At 37.4% G+C, this 20553-nt stretch overlaps 1 protein-coding gene across 8 annotated transcripts in view; it reads left to right on the top strand.

Moving 5' to 3' along the window:
* The window catches only part of LOC119867668, a 108584-nt gene that overhangs the window by 68981 nt on the left and 19050 nt on the right, over positions 1–20553 (top strand). Inside the window, exons 3-6 of one of the 8 annotated variants that reach the window (XM_038584257.1) lie at positions 5627–5716; positions 16456–16555; positions 17072–17122; positions 17199–17348. In XM_038584257.1, the coding sequence (XP_038440185.1) occupies positions 5627–5716; positions 16456–16555; positions 17072–17122; positions 17199–17348 (391 nt within the window). Of the gene's footprint in view, positions 1–5626; positions 5717–16455; positions 16556–17071; positions 17123–17198; positions 17682–20553 lie in introns of those variants that run through there. The other 7 variants (XM_038584254.1, XM_038584255.1, XM_038584258.1 and 4 more) reach the window with 7 other exon arrangements.

The following is a 20553-nucleotide window of genomic DNA, read 5'->3' as shown; positions in this document are numbered from 1 at the left end:
ATTATAAAAACGTATTATGAGCAGCTATACACCAATAAATTAGGCAATATAGAAGAAATGGGCACATTCCTGGAAAACCACAAACTACCAAAACTGGAACAGGAAGAAATAGAAAACCTGAACAGGCCAATTACCAGGGAGGAAATTGAAGCAGTCATCAAAAACCTCCCAAGACACAAAAGTCCAGGGCCAGATGACTTCCCAAGGGAATTCTATCAAAAGTTTAAAGAAGAAACAATACCTATTCTACTAAAGCTGGTTCCAAAAGATAGAAAGGAATGGAATACTTCCAAACTCGTTTTATGAGACCAGCATCACCTTAATTCCAAAACCAAAGACCCCACCAAAAAGGGGAATTATAGACCAATATCCCTGATGAACACAGATGCAAAAATTCTCAACAAGATACTAGCCAAGAGGATCCAACAGTACATTAATAAGATTACTCACCATGACCAAGTGGGATTTATCCCCAGGATGCAAGGCTGGTTCAACACTCATAAAACAATCAACGTGATAGATCATATCAACAAGAGAAAAAACAAGAATGATATGATCCTCTCAATAGATTCAGAGAAAGCATTTGACAAAATACAGCATCCATTCCTGATCAAAACTCTTCAGAGTGTAGGGATAGAGGGAACATTCCTCAGCATCTTAAAAGTCATCTACGAAAAGCCCACCGCAAATATCATTCTCAGTGGGGAAATACTGAGGGTCTTTCCCCTAAGATAAGGAATACAACAGGGATGTCCACTCTCACCACTGCTATTCAGCATAGTACTAGAAGTCCTAGCCTCAGCAATCAGGCAACAAAAAGAAATAAGAGGCATTCAAATTGACAAAGAAGAAGTCAAACTCTCCCTCTTTGCAGATGACATGATACTGTACATAGAAAACCCAAAAGACTCCACTCCAAGATTGTTAGAACTCATGCAGCAATTCCGCAGTGTGGCAGGATACAAAATCAATACCCAAAAATCAGTGGCATTTCTATACACTAACAAAGAGACTGAAGAAAGAGAAATTAAGGAGTCAATCCCATTTACAATTGCACCCAAAAGCTTGAGATACCTAGGAATAAACCTAACTAAAGAGATAAAGGATCTATACCCTAAAAACTACAGGACACTTCTAAAGGAAATGAGGAAGACACAAAGAGATGGAAAAATATTCTGTGCTCATGGACTGGAAGAATTAATATTGTGAAAATGTCAATGCTATCTATCTGGGACAGTTTACATGGTTTTTTTGTTTTTTGTTTTTCAGTTTACACATTTAATGCAACCCCTATCACAATATCATGGACTTTCTTCAGAGAATTGGAACAAATAATCTTAAGATTTGTGTGGAATCAGAAAAGACCCTGAATAGCTAGGGGAATATTGAAAAAGAAAACCAGAGTCGGGGGCATCAAAATGCCGGATTTCAAGTTGGACTACAAAGCTGTGATCATCAAGGCAGTGTGGTACTGGCATGAAAAACAGACACATAGATCAATGGAACAGAATAGAGAACCCAGAAATGACCCTCAACTGTATGGTCAACTAATATTTGACAAAGCAGGAAAGAACATAAAGTGTTCTTTATCCACTGGACAAAGAACAGTATCTTCAATAAATGGTGCTGGGAAAATTGGACATCTACATGCAGATGAATGAAACTAGACCATTCTCTTACACCAGACACACAAAGATAAACTCAAAATGGTGGAAAGATCTTAATGTGAGACAAGAATCCATCAGAATCCTAGAGGAGAACACAGGCAACACCCTTTTTGAACCTGGCCACAACAACTTCTTGCAAGATACATCTATGAAGGCAAGGAAACAAAAGCAAAAACGAATTATTGGGACTTCATCAAGACGATCACTGGGGGTTATTCTGTATGTTAGTAAATTGAACACCAATAAAAAAAAATAAATAAAACAACAATGTGGAAGAAGAAGAAAAAAAAAGATAAAAAGCTTCTGCACAGCAAAAGAAACAGTCAACAAAACTAAAAGACAACCTACAAGGGGAGAAGATATTTGCAAATGATGTATCAGATAAAGGGCTAGTATCCAAGATCTATAAAGAACATATTAAACTCAGCACCCAAGAAACAATCCAGTCATGAAATGGACAGAAGGCATGAACAGAAATCTCACAGAGGAAGACATAGACATGGCCAACAATCAGATGAGAGAATGCTCCACATCACTTGCCATTAGGGAAATACGAATCAAAACCACAATGAGATACCACCTCACACCAGTGAGAATGGGGAAAATTAACAAGGCAGGAAACCACAAATGTTGGAGAGGATGTGGAGAAGGGGAACCCTCTTGCACTGCTGGTGGGAATGTGAAATGGTGCAGCCACTCTGGAAAACTGTGTGGAGGTTCTTCAAAGAGTTAAAAATAGAGTTACCCTATGACCCAGCAATTGCACTGCTGGGGATTTACCCCAAAGATACAGATGCAGTGAAACGCTGGGACACCTTCACCTCGATGTTTATAGCAGCAATGTCCACAATAGCTCAACTGTGGAAGGAGCCTCAATGTCCATTGAAAGATAAATGTATAAATATGTGGTTTATATATACAATGGAATATTACTCACACATCAGAAAGGACGGATACTCACCATTTGCTTCAAAGTGGGTAGAACTGGATGGTATTATGCTGAATGAACTAAGTCAATCAGAGAGGTTTCATTCATTCAGGGAATATAAAAAATAGTGAAAGGGATTAAGGGGAAAGGAGAGATAATGAGTGGGAAATATCAGAGAGGGTGACAGAACATGAGTGATTCCTAACTCTGGGAAATGAACAAGAGGTAGTAGAAGGGGAGGTGGGTGGGTGGGGGGATAGGGGTAACTGGGTGATGGGCACTGAGGGGGGCACTTGATGGGATGAGTACTGGGTGTTATATATATTGGCAAATCAAAATCCAATAAAAATATACAAAAAAAAGAAATGACTTTTGGTGAGAATGTGGAGAAAGAGAAACCTCTGTGCACTGTTAGTGGGAATACAAATTGGTCTAACCACTCTGACAACAGTATGTAATTTTTTTAAGAAGTTAGAAATAGAACTACCGTATAATTCAATAATTGTACTACTGGAAGTTTACCTCCAAAATACAAAAACACTAATTTGAAGGGATACATGCACCCCTACGTTTAGCAGTATTATTTACAGTAGCCAAAATACTGAAACAGCCCATGTCCATCAATAGATGAACAGATAAAAAAGAGATGGTACCTATAAAGAATGGCATGTTATTTAGTCAAAAAAGAATGAATCTTATCATTTTCAACAACATGGATGGAGCCAGAGTGTGTAATGCTAAGCAAAATAAATCTGTCAGAGAAAGACAAATCCCATATGGCTTCACTCGTATATGGAATTTAAGAAACAACAAAAATATTGAGCAAACAACAAAAAAGAGACAAACCAAGAAACAGACTCTGAACTACAGAGAACAAACTGATGGTCACCAGAAGGGAGGTGGTGGTGGGGGTAATGGGTGAAATATGTGATGGAGATTAGAGGATGCACTTATCATGGTCAGCATTGAGAAACATATAGAATTTTTGAATCACTATATTGTATACCTTAAACTAATATAACACTGTATGTTAACTATACTGGAATTAAAATAGAAAATAAGAGGATAGCTTGGGTAGCTCGGCAGTTTAGCACCGCCTTCAGCCCAGGGTGTGATCCTGGAGACTCGGGATCAAGTCCCACTTTGGGCTCCCGGCATGGACCCTGCTTCTCCCTCTGCCTGTGTCTCTGCCTCTTTCTGTGTGTGTGTGTGTGTGTGTGTGTGTGTGTGTGTGTGCATGAATAAATAAATAAAATATTTAAAAATAAAAAATAGAAAATAAGAGAAAGAAATACAAAGCTTTATGAGATATCATTCAAGAAATTATATGCTAACAAATTGGATAACCTAGAAGAAATCAATATATTCCTAGAAACATACAATATTATAAACTGAATCAGGAAGAAATAAAAAATATGAGCAGATTGATTTCTTGTAACAAAGCTGAATCAGTAATCAAAATTCTTTGAACAAAGAAAACTCCAGAGTAATAGATTTTGGTGTATTCTACCAAATATTTAGGCAAGAATAAATAATTATTCTTCTCAAACTTTTCAAAAAAAAATAGGTGAAGGAATACTCCCAAAATTCATTCTACAAGGCTAGCATTATCCTGATACCAAAACCAGAAAAGCACATTACCAAAAAAAAGCAAGAAAATTACAGACCAATATTTCTGATAAACATACATGCAAAAATTAGCAAACTGAGTTCAACAATACTTGAAAACAGTCATTTACTGTAATCAAGTAGGATTTATTCCAGGGATATACAAGGATGGTTTAATATCATCAAATCAATCCACATGATATACCACATTAACAAAATGAAGGGTAATAGCCATGTGATCATATCAACAGATGAAACAAAAGCATTTGACGAAATTCAAGATCTATTCATGGTAGAAAAACAAACAAAAAACAACCTCTCAGTGAAAAGAGTACAGAGGAAACATACTTTAAAATGTTAAAGGCCAATATAACAAACCGAAATATAACACCAGACAATAGCGAAAAGCCAAAAGCTTTTTATTTAATATGGGAACAAGACAAGGATGTCCATTATCACCACTTTTACTCAACACAATATTGGAACTCTTAGTCACAGCATCAGACAAAAAACAGAAATAAAAGTCATCCAAATTAGTAAGGAAGAAGTAAATCTGTCACAATCTTCAGATTACATAGTTCCACATACAGAAAACCCTAAGACTTCACACACACACAAAAAAACTTATTAGAAAAAATGCATTTAGTAAAGTTGGAGATACAAAGTTAATATACAGAAATCAGTTATATTTTTATACTATAACAAACTAGGAGAAACTAACATGAAGAAACAATCCAATTTATCATTGTTTTAAGAGTAAAATACGTAGGAGTATTTAACCAGTAAGTGAGAGACCTGTAAATTAATGATAAAACACTCATGAATGAAATTGAAGATGACATAAATAAATTGAGAGGTACGCCATGAACCTGAATTAGAATATACTTATTCTGTCCATATTGCATTGTCTATTCCAATTCCTATCCAAATACCAATAGCATTTTTTCCCAACAGCATTTTTCATAGAATTGGAATATTCCAAATTTTGTATGTACACACAAAAGAGCCTGAATAACCAAAGTAATCTTGAGAAATAAAAAAATAAATGAAGTATCACAGAACTCAAGCTAAACTACAGTTTTAGTACTCAAAACAGCATGGTACTGGTACAAAAATAGACACACAGATCAGTGAAACAAAGAGCCCAGAAGTAAACTCACATATCTGTTGATTTAATCTAGGACAAATAAGGCAAGAATATACAATAGGCAAAATACAGTTTCTTCAATAAATGGTGTTAGGAAACCTGGACAGTTATATGCCCACAAATGAAAATAGATCACTTTCTCATACCATATACAAAAATAAACTCAAAATGGATTAAAGAACTAACTAAGATTTTATAAAATTCCTACATGAAAATATAGGCTGTAAATTCTTGAACATAAATCTTAGCAATATTTTTTGAATATGTTTTTTACAGGCAAAGGAATAAAAGCAAAAATAAACAACTGAGACTACATAAAAAAAAAAGTCTTTTCACAGTGAAGGAAACCATCAACAAATTGAAAAGGCAAGTACTATCCAGGAAAAGATATTTGCAAATGATATATCAGATAAGGGGTGAATTTCCAAAATATATAAAGAATTCACACAATACCACCGAAAGACAAATAAACTGATTTTAAAATCAGCAGAGGACATGAATAAACATTTTTTACAAAGATATGTGGATATGCCAATAGGCACATGAAAAAATACTTGACATCTGTAATTGTCAAGGAAATGCAAATCAAAATAATAATGAAATATCCTCACTGCTTTCAGAATAGCTAGTATCAAATACATAAGAAATAACCAGTAATTCTGAGGATGCACACAAAAGTGAACCCTATTGCACTATTGATAGGAATATAAATTGGTTCAGTCCCTATGAAAACTGTGTGAAAATTCTTCAAAAAATTAAAAATAGAAATACCTAATGACTGAGTTAATTCCACTTCTGGGTATTTATCCAAGGAAAATGGAAGCCCTGGTTCCAAAATACCTGTGCATCCATATGTTTATTGAAGCATTATTTACAACAGCCACGATACAAAAGCAACATAAATGTCCATTGACAGATGAATGATTAAAGAGGTGGTATATATATATATATATACACCAAATGGAATATTGCTCAGCCACAAAAATGAAGTGTTGGCATTTGCCACATATGGATGGACCTATAGTGTGTTATACTAAATAAGTCAGAGAAAGACAAAGACCATAAGATTTCCCTTGTATATAAAATCTAAAAACCAAAACAAATGAACAAAACAGAAACAGTATCATAATACAGAGACCTCTTGTGGTTGTCAGGTTGTCAGAGGGTGGGGGTGTGGTATGGGCAAGATAAGTAAAGGGGATTAAGATGCACAATATTGTAGATATAAAAATAAATAAGTCCTGGGGATGTAAAGTACAATGGACATATAGTCAATATTATTGTAATAATTTTGTATGGTAATAGATAATAACTAAACTGGCAATTGTTTCATAATATAAATGTTAAATCGCTATGTTGTACATGTGAAATTAATGTAATACTGTATGTCAACTATACTTCAATTTTTTTTAAAAAAGCCAGTATGTTACTGGCATAAAAATCAACACATAAATCAATAGAACAGAATGGAGAGCTTGGAAATAAACCCATGCATTCACAATCAACTAATATTTGACAAAGGAACCAAGGACATTCAAAGGGGAAATGATAGTCTCTTCAACATATGATGTTTGGAAAACTAGAGAATATATGCAAAAAGATTAAATTGGACACCTAATTACACCACTCACATAAGTTAACTCATGGATTAAAGGCTAAAACATCAGACCTAATACTGTAAAATTCCTGGAAGAAGTTCTTTGACATTGGTCTGGGTAATGGTTTCTTGAATATGATACCCAAAGCACAAACAATGAAAGCAAAAATCAGTAAATGGTCTATAACAAACTAAAAACCTTATTCATAGTGATGGTACCAACATGGCAACATAGGTCATTACTGATTTCACCTCCCCCTATAAGAAGAATAAACAACTATTAATGAAAAAGACACAAATAAGAAAATTTTAGAACATGGGGTGAGGTCAAAGCATCCCTTGAACCATGGAGACCAAGACAGATTCCATTAGAAGATCTAGATAAGCAGCTACTTATCTGACCACATTTCCCCCACCCCATGCTGATGCAGCACCTCACGGGGAAGTCTCCATTGAGCTTATGGTTCCTACAAGTGGGAGAAGAGAGCCTAGAGTGGACATTTAACTCCCCCATCATTGTGGGTCACTTTTTGGGAGTTCCCAGCCCTACCTGACCAGAAAGGCTATTCAGAACACTTAAAAACTAGATAGCTCAGCAACACTGGAGCACAGAGTATTGCAAGTGGAGATAATTGTCTGTAGTGTAATGCCATTGGCACCATGCAGCAAGGAAACCTGAGAAATAGTTCATCCTAAGTAAAGACCACAAAGAGCCTTTCCAGGCTTTGAGTGATTCCTCTACTCTATCCAGTCAGGGAAGCTAATTCATAGCCACAACCCACCTACTAATGAGTTTAGTTTCCAGTTCCTACCTGACCAGAAACACTCAGAAAGGTACTCGGAGTGAGTTCCCTCATTCCACCTAGACAGGGAAGCTAATTCAGAATGTCCTGACTGATAAGAAATTCTGGCCAGAACACCTGAAATCTATGTAGCACAGCATCACTCTACGATGCAGACTAATCATCCACAGAGCAAAAACCCATGGCTTCATTTGGCCAGAGAACTTGGGGGAGCAGGTCTTGAGTGAAGATCATGAAGAAAGACCTTTTGTAGGCTTGGAATTGGTTCTCCAGCTTCATATACACAGGGAAGCTAATTAACAACTTCACTGTTTGGTGTAGCTCTTAATCCCTCCTGATCAGAAAGCTTGGCTAGATCACCTGAAAGCTATGTAGCTCAACAAGGCTTAAGCAGAGAGAACAGCACTTAGATCTGATTGTCTGCAGAGAAAAGCCAGTGGCACTGTTCACTCTGGGAACTTGGGATGTCAAGACCACAAATAAAGAGTCTTTCTGGCCTGGCCTACAGTTTTTCCATTCCTCCCCAGCATGGAGACTATTTAGTAGTCCTGCCTATACTGAATATAGCCTTCAGCCTTGCCCAACCAGGGAACTTAAACAGGAAACAAAGAGCCCTGCTTGTGGCATTGTGAACAGAGTTCACAGCCCTGTCTGGAGAGCAAAACCAATGGCCCCATCTGGCCATGGTATTCAGTGCAGTCTTTCCTGATTCAGGAGCTTCAAACAATGGGCCATGCTGACTCTGGGGCCTGTCCTGCTGATCTACAAGGGCAAGGAAGATCATTCATGGACCCACACAATGCTGAGTTTAGTACTCAGTCCTTACCATCTAGTAAATCTGACCAAAAAAACCCAGGCAACTGTGAAGCCTATCCTAAAGCGTGCTTGGGAAGGGCACCAAGCCAGCAGTTCTATTCAGTTTTTCTTAGCCACTGGCAGACTCCCTTCACCTCAACTCAAGCAGTGGCCCTATCCAAAAATAAACCCATTTAGCAAGCTCCACCCACTCAAAGATGTTATCTTCTGACATATTCAGAAATCCAAACTGAGATGACTGCTCAGAACTGTCCACGAAAGCAAAACTGTGAATTCTGAAAGAGGAGATTGCTTATTCAAATGTGTAGACACCATCATAAGGAATCAAAGATCATGAAAAAATCTGGTAACATGACACCACCAAAGAAAACTAATAAAACTCTAATAACTGAGATGAAGATCTATAAGATGGTCAAAGAATTTAGAGTAATCTTTTAAAAGAAATTTAGTGAGCTACAAGAGCACACAGACAACTAAATGAAATTAGGAAAATCATGCATGAGAAAATGATAAGTTAAACAAAGAAATGGAAACTACCAAAAACAAAAGAACAAAAAGAAAACAGGGGTCCTAGACTTAAAAAGTACATTGACTGAAGAATTCAATGGAGAACTTCAAAACAGGCTTCTCTGTGTAGAAGAATCAATGATCTATAAGATAGAATATTTGAAATTATCATAGGAGCAAAAACAACAAGAATGAAAAAAGCCTATTGGACTTATGAGACAGAATGAAAAGAAACAGTATGCATATTATGAAAATTCCAAAGGAAAAAAGAAAGAACAAAGTATTTTTTAAAGATTTTATTTATTTATTAATGAGAGACACAGAGAGAGATAGGCAGAGACATAGGCAGAGGGATAAGTAGGCTCCATGCAGGGAGCCCGATGCAGGACTTGATCCTGGGACACCAGGATCACACCCTGAGCTGAAGGCAGACACTCAACTGCTGAGCCATCCAGGCATCCCAGAAAGTATTTTTAAAGCAATAATGTCTCCCATGTTCTGTGTCCCTCCCTGATCATGGGAGACTCCTAACTCTGGGAGATGGGCTGGGGGTGGTGGAGGGGGAGGTGGGCCGGGGGTGGGGGTGGCAGGGTGGTGGGCACTGGGGGTGCTTGATGGGATGAGCACTGGGTGTTATTCTATATGTTGGCAAATTGAACACCAATAAAAAATAAATTTATATATATAAAAAATAAAGCGATAATGTTTGAAAACCTCCCAAAATTTGGGAGGAATAAATATCCTAATCCAAGAGGTTTAACTGATTTCAAATAGGGTGAGCCTGATTAGGGCTACACTGAGGCATAATATAATTAAATTGTTAAGAGGCAAAGACAATTCTGAAAGCAACAAAAGAGAGAAGTTGCAAACACAAGAATTCCCATAGGACACTGGTGAATTTCTCAACAAAACTTTTCAGGTCAGAAGGGAATGGAATGATATATTTAAAATATTGAAAGGAAAAATAATAGTCGACTGTTAATTCTATGCCTGGTGAAGCAGCCCTTCAGAAATAAAGGAGAGATAAAACCTTCTATGAACAAACAAAAGCAGAGGGAGTTTATCACCTGTAGACCTGCATTATCAGAATTTCAAGAGTGAAGGGTTTAAGATTTTATTTATTTGAGAGAGAGAGAGAGAAATTGAGAGAGACAGAGAGAGCATGATATGGGGCTTGATCTTGGGGCCCCAGGATCATGACCTTAGCCAAAGGCAGATACTCAACTGATTGAGTCACCCAGGCACCCACAAAAAGTCAATTTTTAAGTGGTAGTAAAAGGATGATAATTAACATCGTAAAAACACAGTAAGATTTTGTAAAACTTGGTAATGGTAGATATAAGCAGAGTTAGATTCTATAATATAGTAATGGTGTTGTGAATTAAGTCACTTACCACTGTAGCTTAACCAATGCAGCAAAAATAACTATAACAATAAGCTGTTATTAAATACACAATATTAAAAAATTGCAAGCTGTAACATCAATAATCTAAAATGTGAGGGGGAGAAGTGTCAAGTTTAAAAATGATTTTTCACTTGTTATTTAAAATATGGTATTATACTTTGAATATATTTTATATGAACTTGATGATAATTATGAGAACAGAAAACATATATTGATCTGTATTCCAGGTTCCTGACACAGAGCTTCCAAACCCTTATAATACCCTGAGTGATAACAGCACTAGGGGCATTTTTTGTTCTAATATTTGGTCTGTGACCCCAGCCCAGGTCCTGACAGAGAGGTTCTGAACTCTTATAATTTCCTAGGTGATAGGAATGTTTTTTGTTCTACTGAGAAAACTTTGGGTGGGTTTCTGGATGAGTCCCAGATAATGGTTGGTCACTGGAGAAAACAAGCCAAGATTAGGAGCTAGGTATTTTTAGTCCTGTTCTCTCTACTTCAATTATCTTGAGAAGGGAGAAAGCCTATAAATGAAGTTAATGATCAATCATGCTTATATGATACAGTTTCCATAAAAAAATTGGATATAATGGAAAGCAAAGAGCTTTAGTTTGGTGAACACATCCACTCCAAGCAGGTGATTCACCCTAACTGCACAAGGACAGAAGCCCCTGTGCTAGTGACTCCCACAGATTTTGTCCTACATATATCCTCAACTGGCTGATTATGAGGATATGATGATACAGCCTCACATGTATCCTTTGATTTATCCTTTTTTTTTTAACAAAAAGGAGATTTTATTTATTCATGAAAGATACACAGAGAGAGGCAAAGACATAGACAGAGGGAGAAGCAGGCTCCCTGTGGGGAGCCTGATGCAGAGCTCAATCGTGGGACCCCAGAATCACACCCTGAGCTAAAGGAAGATGCTCAACCACTGAGCCACCCAGGAGTCCCTTGATTTATCATTTAATAAACTGATAAATGTATTTCCTTGAGTTTCTGTGAGCTGCTCTGGCTGATTAATCAAACTAGGGGAGGGATCATGGGAGCCCCTAATTGATAGCCAACTTGGACAGTAGTTCTAGGAAACCTGGGGCCTGCAGTAGCAACTAACATCTCAAGAGGCCCTGGAGAACTTTCATGGGACTGAGACTTTAACTTGTGGGACTTGACACTATCTCTAGGTAGGTAGTGTCAGAATTGATTTAAATTGTAGGATTCTCGGCTGATGTCACAGAGAACTTCTTGGTAGATGTTTATAATTGGGTCTTAGAATCATTCCAATAACCACAAAAGAAAAAACATGTAGTGATTACACAAAACCTAATAAAGAAGTAAAGCCTATCAATACCAGAAGACATCAAAACACAGAGACAGTTGGATGTGAAACAAAGAACAAGTAATCTACAAAATGGCCAGAAAACAATTAAAAATGCAATAGTAACTTTTTACCTATCTGTAATTACTTTAAAGACAAATGGATTAAATTCTTCAAAGGACATGGCTGAATGGATTAAAAAAAGCAATATGTTACCTACTTCAGCTTTAAAGAGATATATATACTGAGAGTAAAGGAATAGAAAAAGAGATTTCACGGAAATGGTAACCAAAAAAGTATGGGTAGTTACAATTATAGCAAGCAGAATAGACTTTAAAAGCAATAAAGTTGTAAAATTGTAAAGGTCATGATAGCATATGGGTCAACTTATCAAGAATATAGAACAACTGTAAATATTTATGCATCCAGTTAAATATATAAGGTAAAAACTAAGAGTTAATAGGAGAAATAAATAGCAATACCATAATAATTGAGAATGGGATATTAAAGTCCCCAACAATTAATAGATTACCCAGACAGGGAATCAATGAAATAACAGCAGATGTGAATAATACTATAAATCAAATGAACCTAAGAGGCCTATGCAGAAACTCACTGACACCAGCACATGGAATATGTCCTAGAATAGACCATATGTTATGCCACAAAACAAGGCTTAGCAATTTAAAAAGATTAAATGATACCAAATTCTTCTCTGAACAGAATAGTATGAAACTTGAAATCAATAACAGGAAGAAAATTGTAAAAATTTCATACAGACATGGAAATTAACACCCTCCTGAACAACCAATAGATCAAAGATGAAGTTGAAGAGGTGTTAGAGGGTCTTGAGACAAACCAAAATGGAAACAAAACAAACCAAATCTACTGGGTTGCAGCAAAAGCAGTCTTAAGATGGAATTTCACAGCAATAGATACCTACATTAAGAAACAAGAAAGATCTCAAATAAAGTAACTCTATACCTCAAGGAATCAGGAAAAAAGATAAATTGAATCCAAAGTTAGCAGAAGGAGAGGAATAATAAACAGGAGAGTAGAAATAGAGGGAAATAATAGAAAAGATTAACCAAAGTAACAGTTAATTCTTTGAAGACATAACTGACAAAATTTTAGCTAAACTAAAAACAGGTCCCAAATCAACAATTATAAATGAAACAAACAAACAAACAAACAAAAGACATGACAACTGATACCACAGATTTAAAAAGATAACATGAACAACTCTATGTCAACACACTGGACAACTTAAAAGAAGTACAAATATTCTTCAAAATATACAACCTCCAAAACTAAATCAGAAATAAGCAGAAAATCTCAGCAAATCATTAATAGTAAGGAGATTGAATTTATCATATAAAATCTCCCAAGGAAGAAAAGTCCAGAACCACATGGCTTCACTGGTGAATTCACCGCTAATCCTTCTCAAAGTCTTCACAAAAAATAACAAAAATTAGAAAAAGCTTCAGGACTCATTTTCCATGACCAGCACTACCCTAACCAAAGCCAGAAAAAAATACTATAGGTCAATATTCCTAATGAATATCAATGCAAATATTCTCAACAAAGTGTTAGTTAACTGAATTCAGCAGCATGTTAAAAGGATCATTTGCCAAAATCAAGTGGGATTTATCCACAGAATGCAAGGACACAAATTAATCAACATGATACATCACATTAACAGGATGAAAGAAGAAAAAACCATGGCAACAGATGCCAAAAATATTGTCAAAATTTAACATCTACTTATGGCAATATGTTTTAACAGATTAGGTATAGAAAGAACACTTCTTAACACAATAGATGCCATATAGGACAAACCCAAAGCTAACATACTTAAAGGTTAAAGGTGGAAAGCTCTTTCTATAAAAACAAGACCAAGAAAAATGAACTCACTCTCACCACTCTTATTCAACATAGTACTGGAAGTCCCAGACACAACAATCAAGCAAGAAAAATAAAGAAAAGGCATTATAATTGGAAAGGAAGAAGTAAAATTATCTCTATTTACAGGTAATATAATTTTATATATAGAAAATCTTCACATCTCCACCAAAAAAGCTGTTAGATCTAATTGACAAATTCAGTAAAGTTGTAGAACAAAATTAAAAAAAATTAAAATATAAAATTGCCTACAAATCGGTAGTGGTTTTATATAGTAAAAATGAGTTATCTAAAAAAAATTTTTTAAAAGATCCTCTTTACAAAGCATCAACAATAAAATACTTAAGAATAAATTTAACTAAGAAGCTAGAAGATCTGGAAAGACACATCCTCATAACTGGTTTTTGAAAATCAGTGGGGATTATCTTTGGGAACTTTAAAAATCAGCAGGCTTAACTCTGGAAGTGCTGGAGGGTAATAGAAAACTGAATTTCTATCCTTGAAGAGCCAGCATAATCAATAAGTTGGCCAGAGGCACAGCACAGAAGCAGTAGTTAAAGTACCTGGAGTGTCTGTAGAGATTTATTGACTAATTTAAGAACATGTGCTAAAGGAGCAGTGATCTTCAGGAGATTTCTCCTAAAACAAAAGTGTTGGTAGATATCATTTTTCCTTTTTACCCAGATAGCTGGGCACTTATAGGAGCCATCAGTAACACCCTTCATGTGCCTTGCTAGCACTGCTTGCCCTGCTTCAGTGTTGGATGATAACTCATCCCAACCAACCTGTCTGACTTAAAGCAGGGCACGTGGAGCCCACACAGGGGACAGCCCTGAAATGCCTGGTTCTGATGACTATAGAGGGATTGTGCTATGGGGGCACCATAGAATCTCTTTTACACAATGCCACTACTTTCAAGACCAGGAGATGTAGATGACCTACCTAATATACAGAAACAAGCACAGGGAGTTAGATAAAATGAGATAAAAGAATATGTCCTAGATGAAAGAACAAGACTAAATCACAATAACAGAGCTAAATGAAATGGAGATAAACTATATGCCTGATAAAGAATTCAAAGTAATGAAAAGCAACAAAGCTCAGTAGCAAAAGGAAAAATAAAAAATGAGAATAAGATAAGGGAACTCAGTGACATCATCAAATGTAATAACATTTGCCTTATAGAGATCCCAGAGGACAAAGAGGTGGAGTACAGAAATCCTATTTGAAGAGATAACAGCTGAAAACTTCCCAAATCTGGGGAAAGAAATGTTGAAGCCCAGGAATTACAAAGTAGCCCAAACAAGATGAATCCAAGGAGGTCCATATCAATATACATAAAAAATTAAAAAGGCAAAAAATTGATAAAAAGAAAATTTGAAAAGTAGCCACAGAATAGAAAAACATTACATATCTTGGCTTCCATGGTAGGGAAAGCCCATAAGGTTATCAGGTGATTATTCCGCAGAAAATTTGCAAGCCCAAGAGAGTGGCATGATATATTCAAGATGCTAAAAATCCACAACTATATAGTAATCTATGACAAAGGAGGGGAGAATATATGAAGGGAAAAGACAGCCTTTTCATAATATGGTGGTAGAAAACCTGAACAACTACCTGAAAAGTATGAAACCGGATCGCTTTCTCACATCACTCTCTAAGTACACTTTTTTGCCATTATTTTATTAAAGCATAGTTAACATAATATTTCAGATGTACAACCTATTGATCTGACAATTCTATATATACAGTATTCACCATAAGTGAAGTCACTATAGAAAGTTATTAGAATGTTATTGACTATACTCCTATGGGGTACTTTTCATCTCTGTGACTTAGTTTATAACCGGAAGGCCCTACATCTCAGAGGAGTGGGTTAGTAGGGAGAGCAAGGAGGCCCAATTTCTGGAATGGGTGTGGTCTAGGTGGTGTTTGCAGCCTGCTCAGTCATCAACCTACATGAAGTCCCAAAGAAAGAAGGGCACAGCTCCAGAGGGACCTAGATCTCAGACGGTGAAATTTCTAAGAGCAAGGACCATGAAAACACAACACCATTGTCTTTGTGTTCCCAATGTCTGGCACAGAGATGCCCTCAATCAACGTTGACTGAATCAATGAATATAGGCAACCAACTCCCTTCCTGAAAAATTGGACATCTATACTACTTCTTTTATTCTTTGCTGAGATTTTGGTTGACCCAGTTCTTTTGGGAGACCATCTTTCCTTCCTGCTCTTGGACTATAGGAGCTTAACCCCAGGAATTTTAATTTCTCTTCTAGTTTTCCATCCCTTCCGTCTTTTTTTTATTTCAATGAGTTTGAAATTGATACATTACCTGTAACCAAAAGAAAATATACTTTTGTTTTGTTTGTTTGGAATTATTTACAATGGGCAGATGTCATAAAACATTTTTAAAATAATAAACAAGTTATTCTTGTATAACTGGTTAAAAGCATCCTTCACCTCTAGTTGTGGTAAACAATGGGGCAGTCTAGAGTTGTAAACTGGGATTCAGACATCATTTCTCCCACCTTTGTGTGCTTATGAACATGTGGTTTAGTTTTTTATGCTTCACTGTCCTAAATAAATGACAGGAGCAAATGCATTAAAGAGTGGCATATAGGTAGGGGAGAGACACATGCACAGCTAATGAAGCTCTTCTTCGAGGGTAATTAATGAGATATGTAACACTCTGACCATCTTGTCCTGATGTCCCTGAAACTAGTCCCTGAAATGTTCATTTTTTTTCATAAGGGAAGGTAGCCCTTGTCCTGACTCCTTATGTAGGACTGTGCGAAGAGGCTCCCTCTCAGTAAGGCCTACTCAGCCTAGAGACAGCTGTGCCATTTGGGAGGTGAGTGCAGTCAAGCCAAGGGAGGCCTGAGGTTTGTTTCCTGATCCCTCTGAACTCCCATGTGAGGTGGATCCTGGATGGAGGTCCAGAGAACCTGCTTTGGGAGTTTTTGCAAGGAGAATTGAAGTACTCAGCTGCAGAGGTTAGGATGGGTCCCTGGGCCTGGAGAGTGGTTGGAGGCCTTTGCAGGTGTCTGAGGACTATGAAAGCCCAAGTCATCCAGGAAGGAGATCCAACCTCTGAGTAAATGGAGAAATAGATCAGCATCCACCAGAGCTAGCTAAGGATGTGGGTGGGGGGCAAGGAGACAATGCACCAGAGACCAGACTCAAAAGACCTTTAAAGACCTGACTCTTCTCTGTACTATAATACAGAGCCCTCAGCTCATATGCCTGAGGAAGGGAAGTGGGCAAAGGGGACCTATTAGTTAGGGTCCTCTAGATAAACAGAACTAGTAGGAGATAGCTCTCTCTGTGTATCTGTGTCTCTCTTAGTCTCTCTTCCTGCTATCTACAGTTAGCTAGCTGGAGACCCAGGAGAGCCAATGGTGTAGTTCTGATTCTGAAGGTAAGAGAAGACTGATGTCCTGCTCAAAGAGGCAGAGAGAGTGCAAATTTTCTCTTATCCAGTCTTTTTGTTCCAGTCAGGTATTTATTGGATTGGACGAGGCCTCCCCAGAAATCTGCTCTCCCCAGTCTACCGACGAGATCGTAATCTCATCCAGAAACACCCTCACAGACACACCAAGAATAATGTTTCACCAAATCTCTGGGTGCCCTGTGGCCCCATCAAGGTAGCACATAAAATTAGCTATATCACAGGGAGCCATCAAGAAACAGAAGTTCTCCTAAAAGAGATAGAATATTAGCTGAAGGGGCTATTTACATGATCAGATTGGATTATATTTAATCAATATTGGAGATTTAATTTTTTTCTTTTCATCCCACTGACTAGATGGAGGGAATAGATAAATGCTAAGAAAATAAAATTTACATTTTCTCAGCATCTTCAGTCACAGATAAAGATTTATTATGTGTGGTCACACTATTAATGTTCTGTTGTCTTGGATTTTTCCATACAAACATATATCACGGACAGCTTTCTGGACTAATAAATATAGTTCTCCCTAGAAGTCATTTTTAATATTTGTTTATTATTTCATGGTCTATAAATACCACAATTTGAATACCCAGTTTCCTATTGATGGACATTTAGGTTGTTTCCAATTTTTCGCTTTTATACGAAATGCTGTGATGAACATCAATGAAGAGGATTTTAATACACACAGTTCACCCCCCCCAAAAGCTTTCTGATTCCCAATAGCTTGTTATATTACCGAGAAAAGTAATTTGCATTTATTCTTCATACATGAGAGTTTGGGAGTAGAATGAATAGGAATTTGACAAGGAATTTGTAAATGGCTGTGGGGATGCACAGAAATGGGGCCTGTACACATCCCACCACTTGTCCCTGCCCAACCACTACCACACTGGCAAGATAATGGAGCATGAGGTGGTGATCATTCATGCCTTTCAGAAAATGCTGTTTGCCTGCCACACACGGGGTTTCCACTCTGTCCTTGTCATACTAGACTTCTATGGGCTCTCTTGGTTGCTGACAGGGAGGCAAGAGGGTAAGGCTATGCAGGAGGCATGCTTCTGCCTTCCTATGAGATAATGAACTGGAGGAGGCAGGAGAAGCTGGGGCCATCTGAAGAATGGCCAGCAGTCCTATCTAAACCATCCAGAGTGCAGGCTGCCATGGGCGAGCTCTGTTTATCGAGAGCCGCATGTTCTCGATTGCAGGCTACTGCATGGCTTCAATTAGACTTTTTGACTGATGGCCAGTTTAATGAGCCTATTTACAGAGGGTCATTCAACATGGCAATTACACCTATAAATCTATTTGCAGCAGGACTTGAATAACCTTCTGCACATAGCTCTGTATAAAACTGCTGTCTGATTAATTAACATTAATTTCCCCGCCGTATGGAACCAGCTGCAGTTGGTGTGAACGCTTCCAGCTTCTCTCTGCAGGCCCTGTGTGAATGGCAGGGGTTCTCTAGATGGGGGGGCATTTCAGGGGCTGGGGGTGGGGAAGGCTGATCATCATGTATTTGCTATTCCAAAGAAGTTCTTGGTTTTTCTTCTATCCCTCCGTTCTTTCTCTGGGCCGATTTGATTGATGTTTCGGGGCAGTGTCATATATAGGGGGCAAAATTCAATTAATTGGATATGAAATATTTATAACCCTGCTGTATGTGTCTATCAGAGAAGAGCCCTTAATAGATCTTCTCATTAGTATGAGCTGGTGACTCATTTTTCTGCTTTCACAGTCATTTGGAATTAAAATCCAATTAATCTAATATCCCTGTGAATGTTATTAAATTATTGGAAAAACTGCATTCAGGAGATAGGGTGAGGGGAAGAAGCTGGCCTCATGGGCACTCATTTCCTCTCTGCAAAGCACACAATGCTGAAGGGACCAGCCCCCTTCCTTTGGGCTCTTTTAGCATTTGGGTTGTGTCTACACTTGGCAAATAAAGCACAGGATTATGAATCAGGGGCTTTTAGCTGCCAATATGGATACTGCCAAAGCTCATACCACCACCACCACCATCACCACCACCAGAAACCAGGTTCTGAAACTGCCAAAGCATTTGTAAGATTGTCATTAAGTTAAAAGGTAAGATTTTGCACTGTTTTAAGTAGCTCTAGAGGAATCTCTTTAAGGTGGAAGCAGTATGGAGAATAAAGAGTAATCAGAAGCTCCCAGGGTCTAGGATACTGGGTTTTATGAGTTCTTAATCTGGGTACCTTGTAAAAAAGTAATAGCAGTCTATGATTTCATAGGAATGGCAAGTAGAACAAAAAGACTCTTCCTAGTATTTCAAAAAACAAGGACCATTGTTATCATTAACAGATTTCCATGTCATGTGACATTTTGTTTGTCCAGCGGTTCTGGGGGTGCTTGAAATTTATGCATTTTTTTGGGAAGGGGAAGAGGAGAAGATGCTGCAACAATGGGTGAGCAGGAACTTTGGCAACTGATGGATACTATGAAATTTTCATGCATTATTTGGAGGTTGCAAAATCCAAACTTTAGTTATCACTGTGACAGAATTCTAGGCTTTCAAATTCCTTCCTCCTCGTTCCATCCAATGTTGAAATTGGATAAACATTGAGTTCCTAGTACATGCCAGGCACTGTGCCAGGTGTTACAGTGCTGTATTACTTACACATATTTATAACCAGAAATGTTCCCCAAAAGATGTGGTGATGCAAAAGAATTGGTCCCTGACTTCAGAAGCTTCTAGATAATTTAAAGTATGATGAGTTAAAAGACTTTGCTAGAAGAGCACAACAAAGAGACCTGGTCAGAGAGAGTTTTCTGGAGGCGGTGAGTGACTGAATATGTTCTGAACTACCAATAGCTTTCTGTAGTATCTTGTTGCTTTCCTACACTATAAATTGAGGGATAGGATGGTTTCTTACCTTTCTTACTGCATCTCATCTGAAGTAAGCCCTCTGCTAAAGAATAAGGTGGACACTAGGGACACCTGGGTGGCTTAGTGGTTGAGTGTCTGCCTTTGGCTCAGGTCATAATCCTGGGGTCCTGGGATCGAGTCCTACATCAGGCTTCCCACAAGGAGCCTGATTCTCCCTCTGCCTGTGTCTCTGCCTCTGTCTCTCATGAATAAATAAAAAAATTTAAAAAAAGAATACAGTGGATACTTGTTACAATTTATTGAAGGAAAGGTTACTTAGCATTTAATTTCTGTAACAAATACTTTTCCAAATGTAATTTATTCCATGGTTTTTCATTTCCTCTTTGTTCTTAGTTCTCAAAAATGGCTTCTCGGATTATAAATGTCACTGGTGGGAGTGTAAATTCATACAACCTCTATGGAGGGCAATTTAGCCCTATCTATTACAATTTATGAATGCATTTACCTTTTTGATTCAACAATTGCATTTTGGGGAGTTATTCTATAGATA

This window comes from Canis lupus, chromosome 35 (assembly GCF_011100685.1).
Source record: "Canis lupus familiaris isolate Mischka breed German Shepherd chromosome 35, alternate assembly UU_Cfam_GSD_1.0, whole genome shotgun sequence".
NCBI lineage: Eukaryota > Metazoa > Chordata > Mammalia > Carnivora > Canidae > Canis > Canis lupus.
Note: the sequence above shows the minus strand (reverse complement) of the source record. Positions and strands in the feature narration are given on the sequence as shown.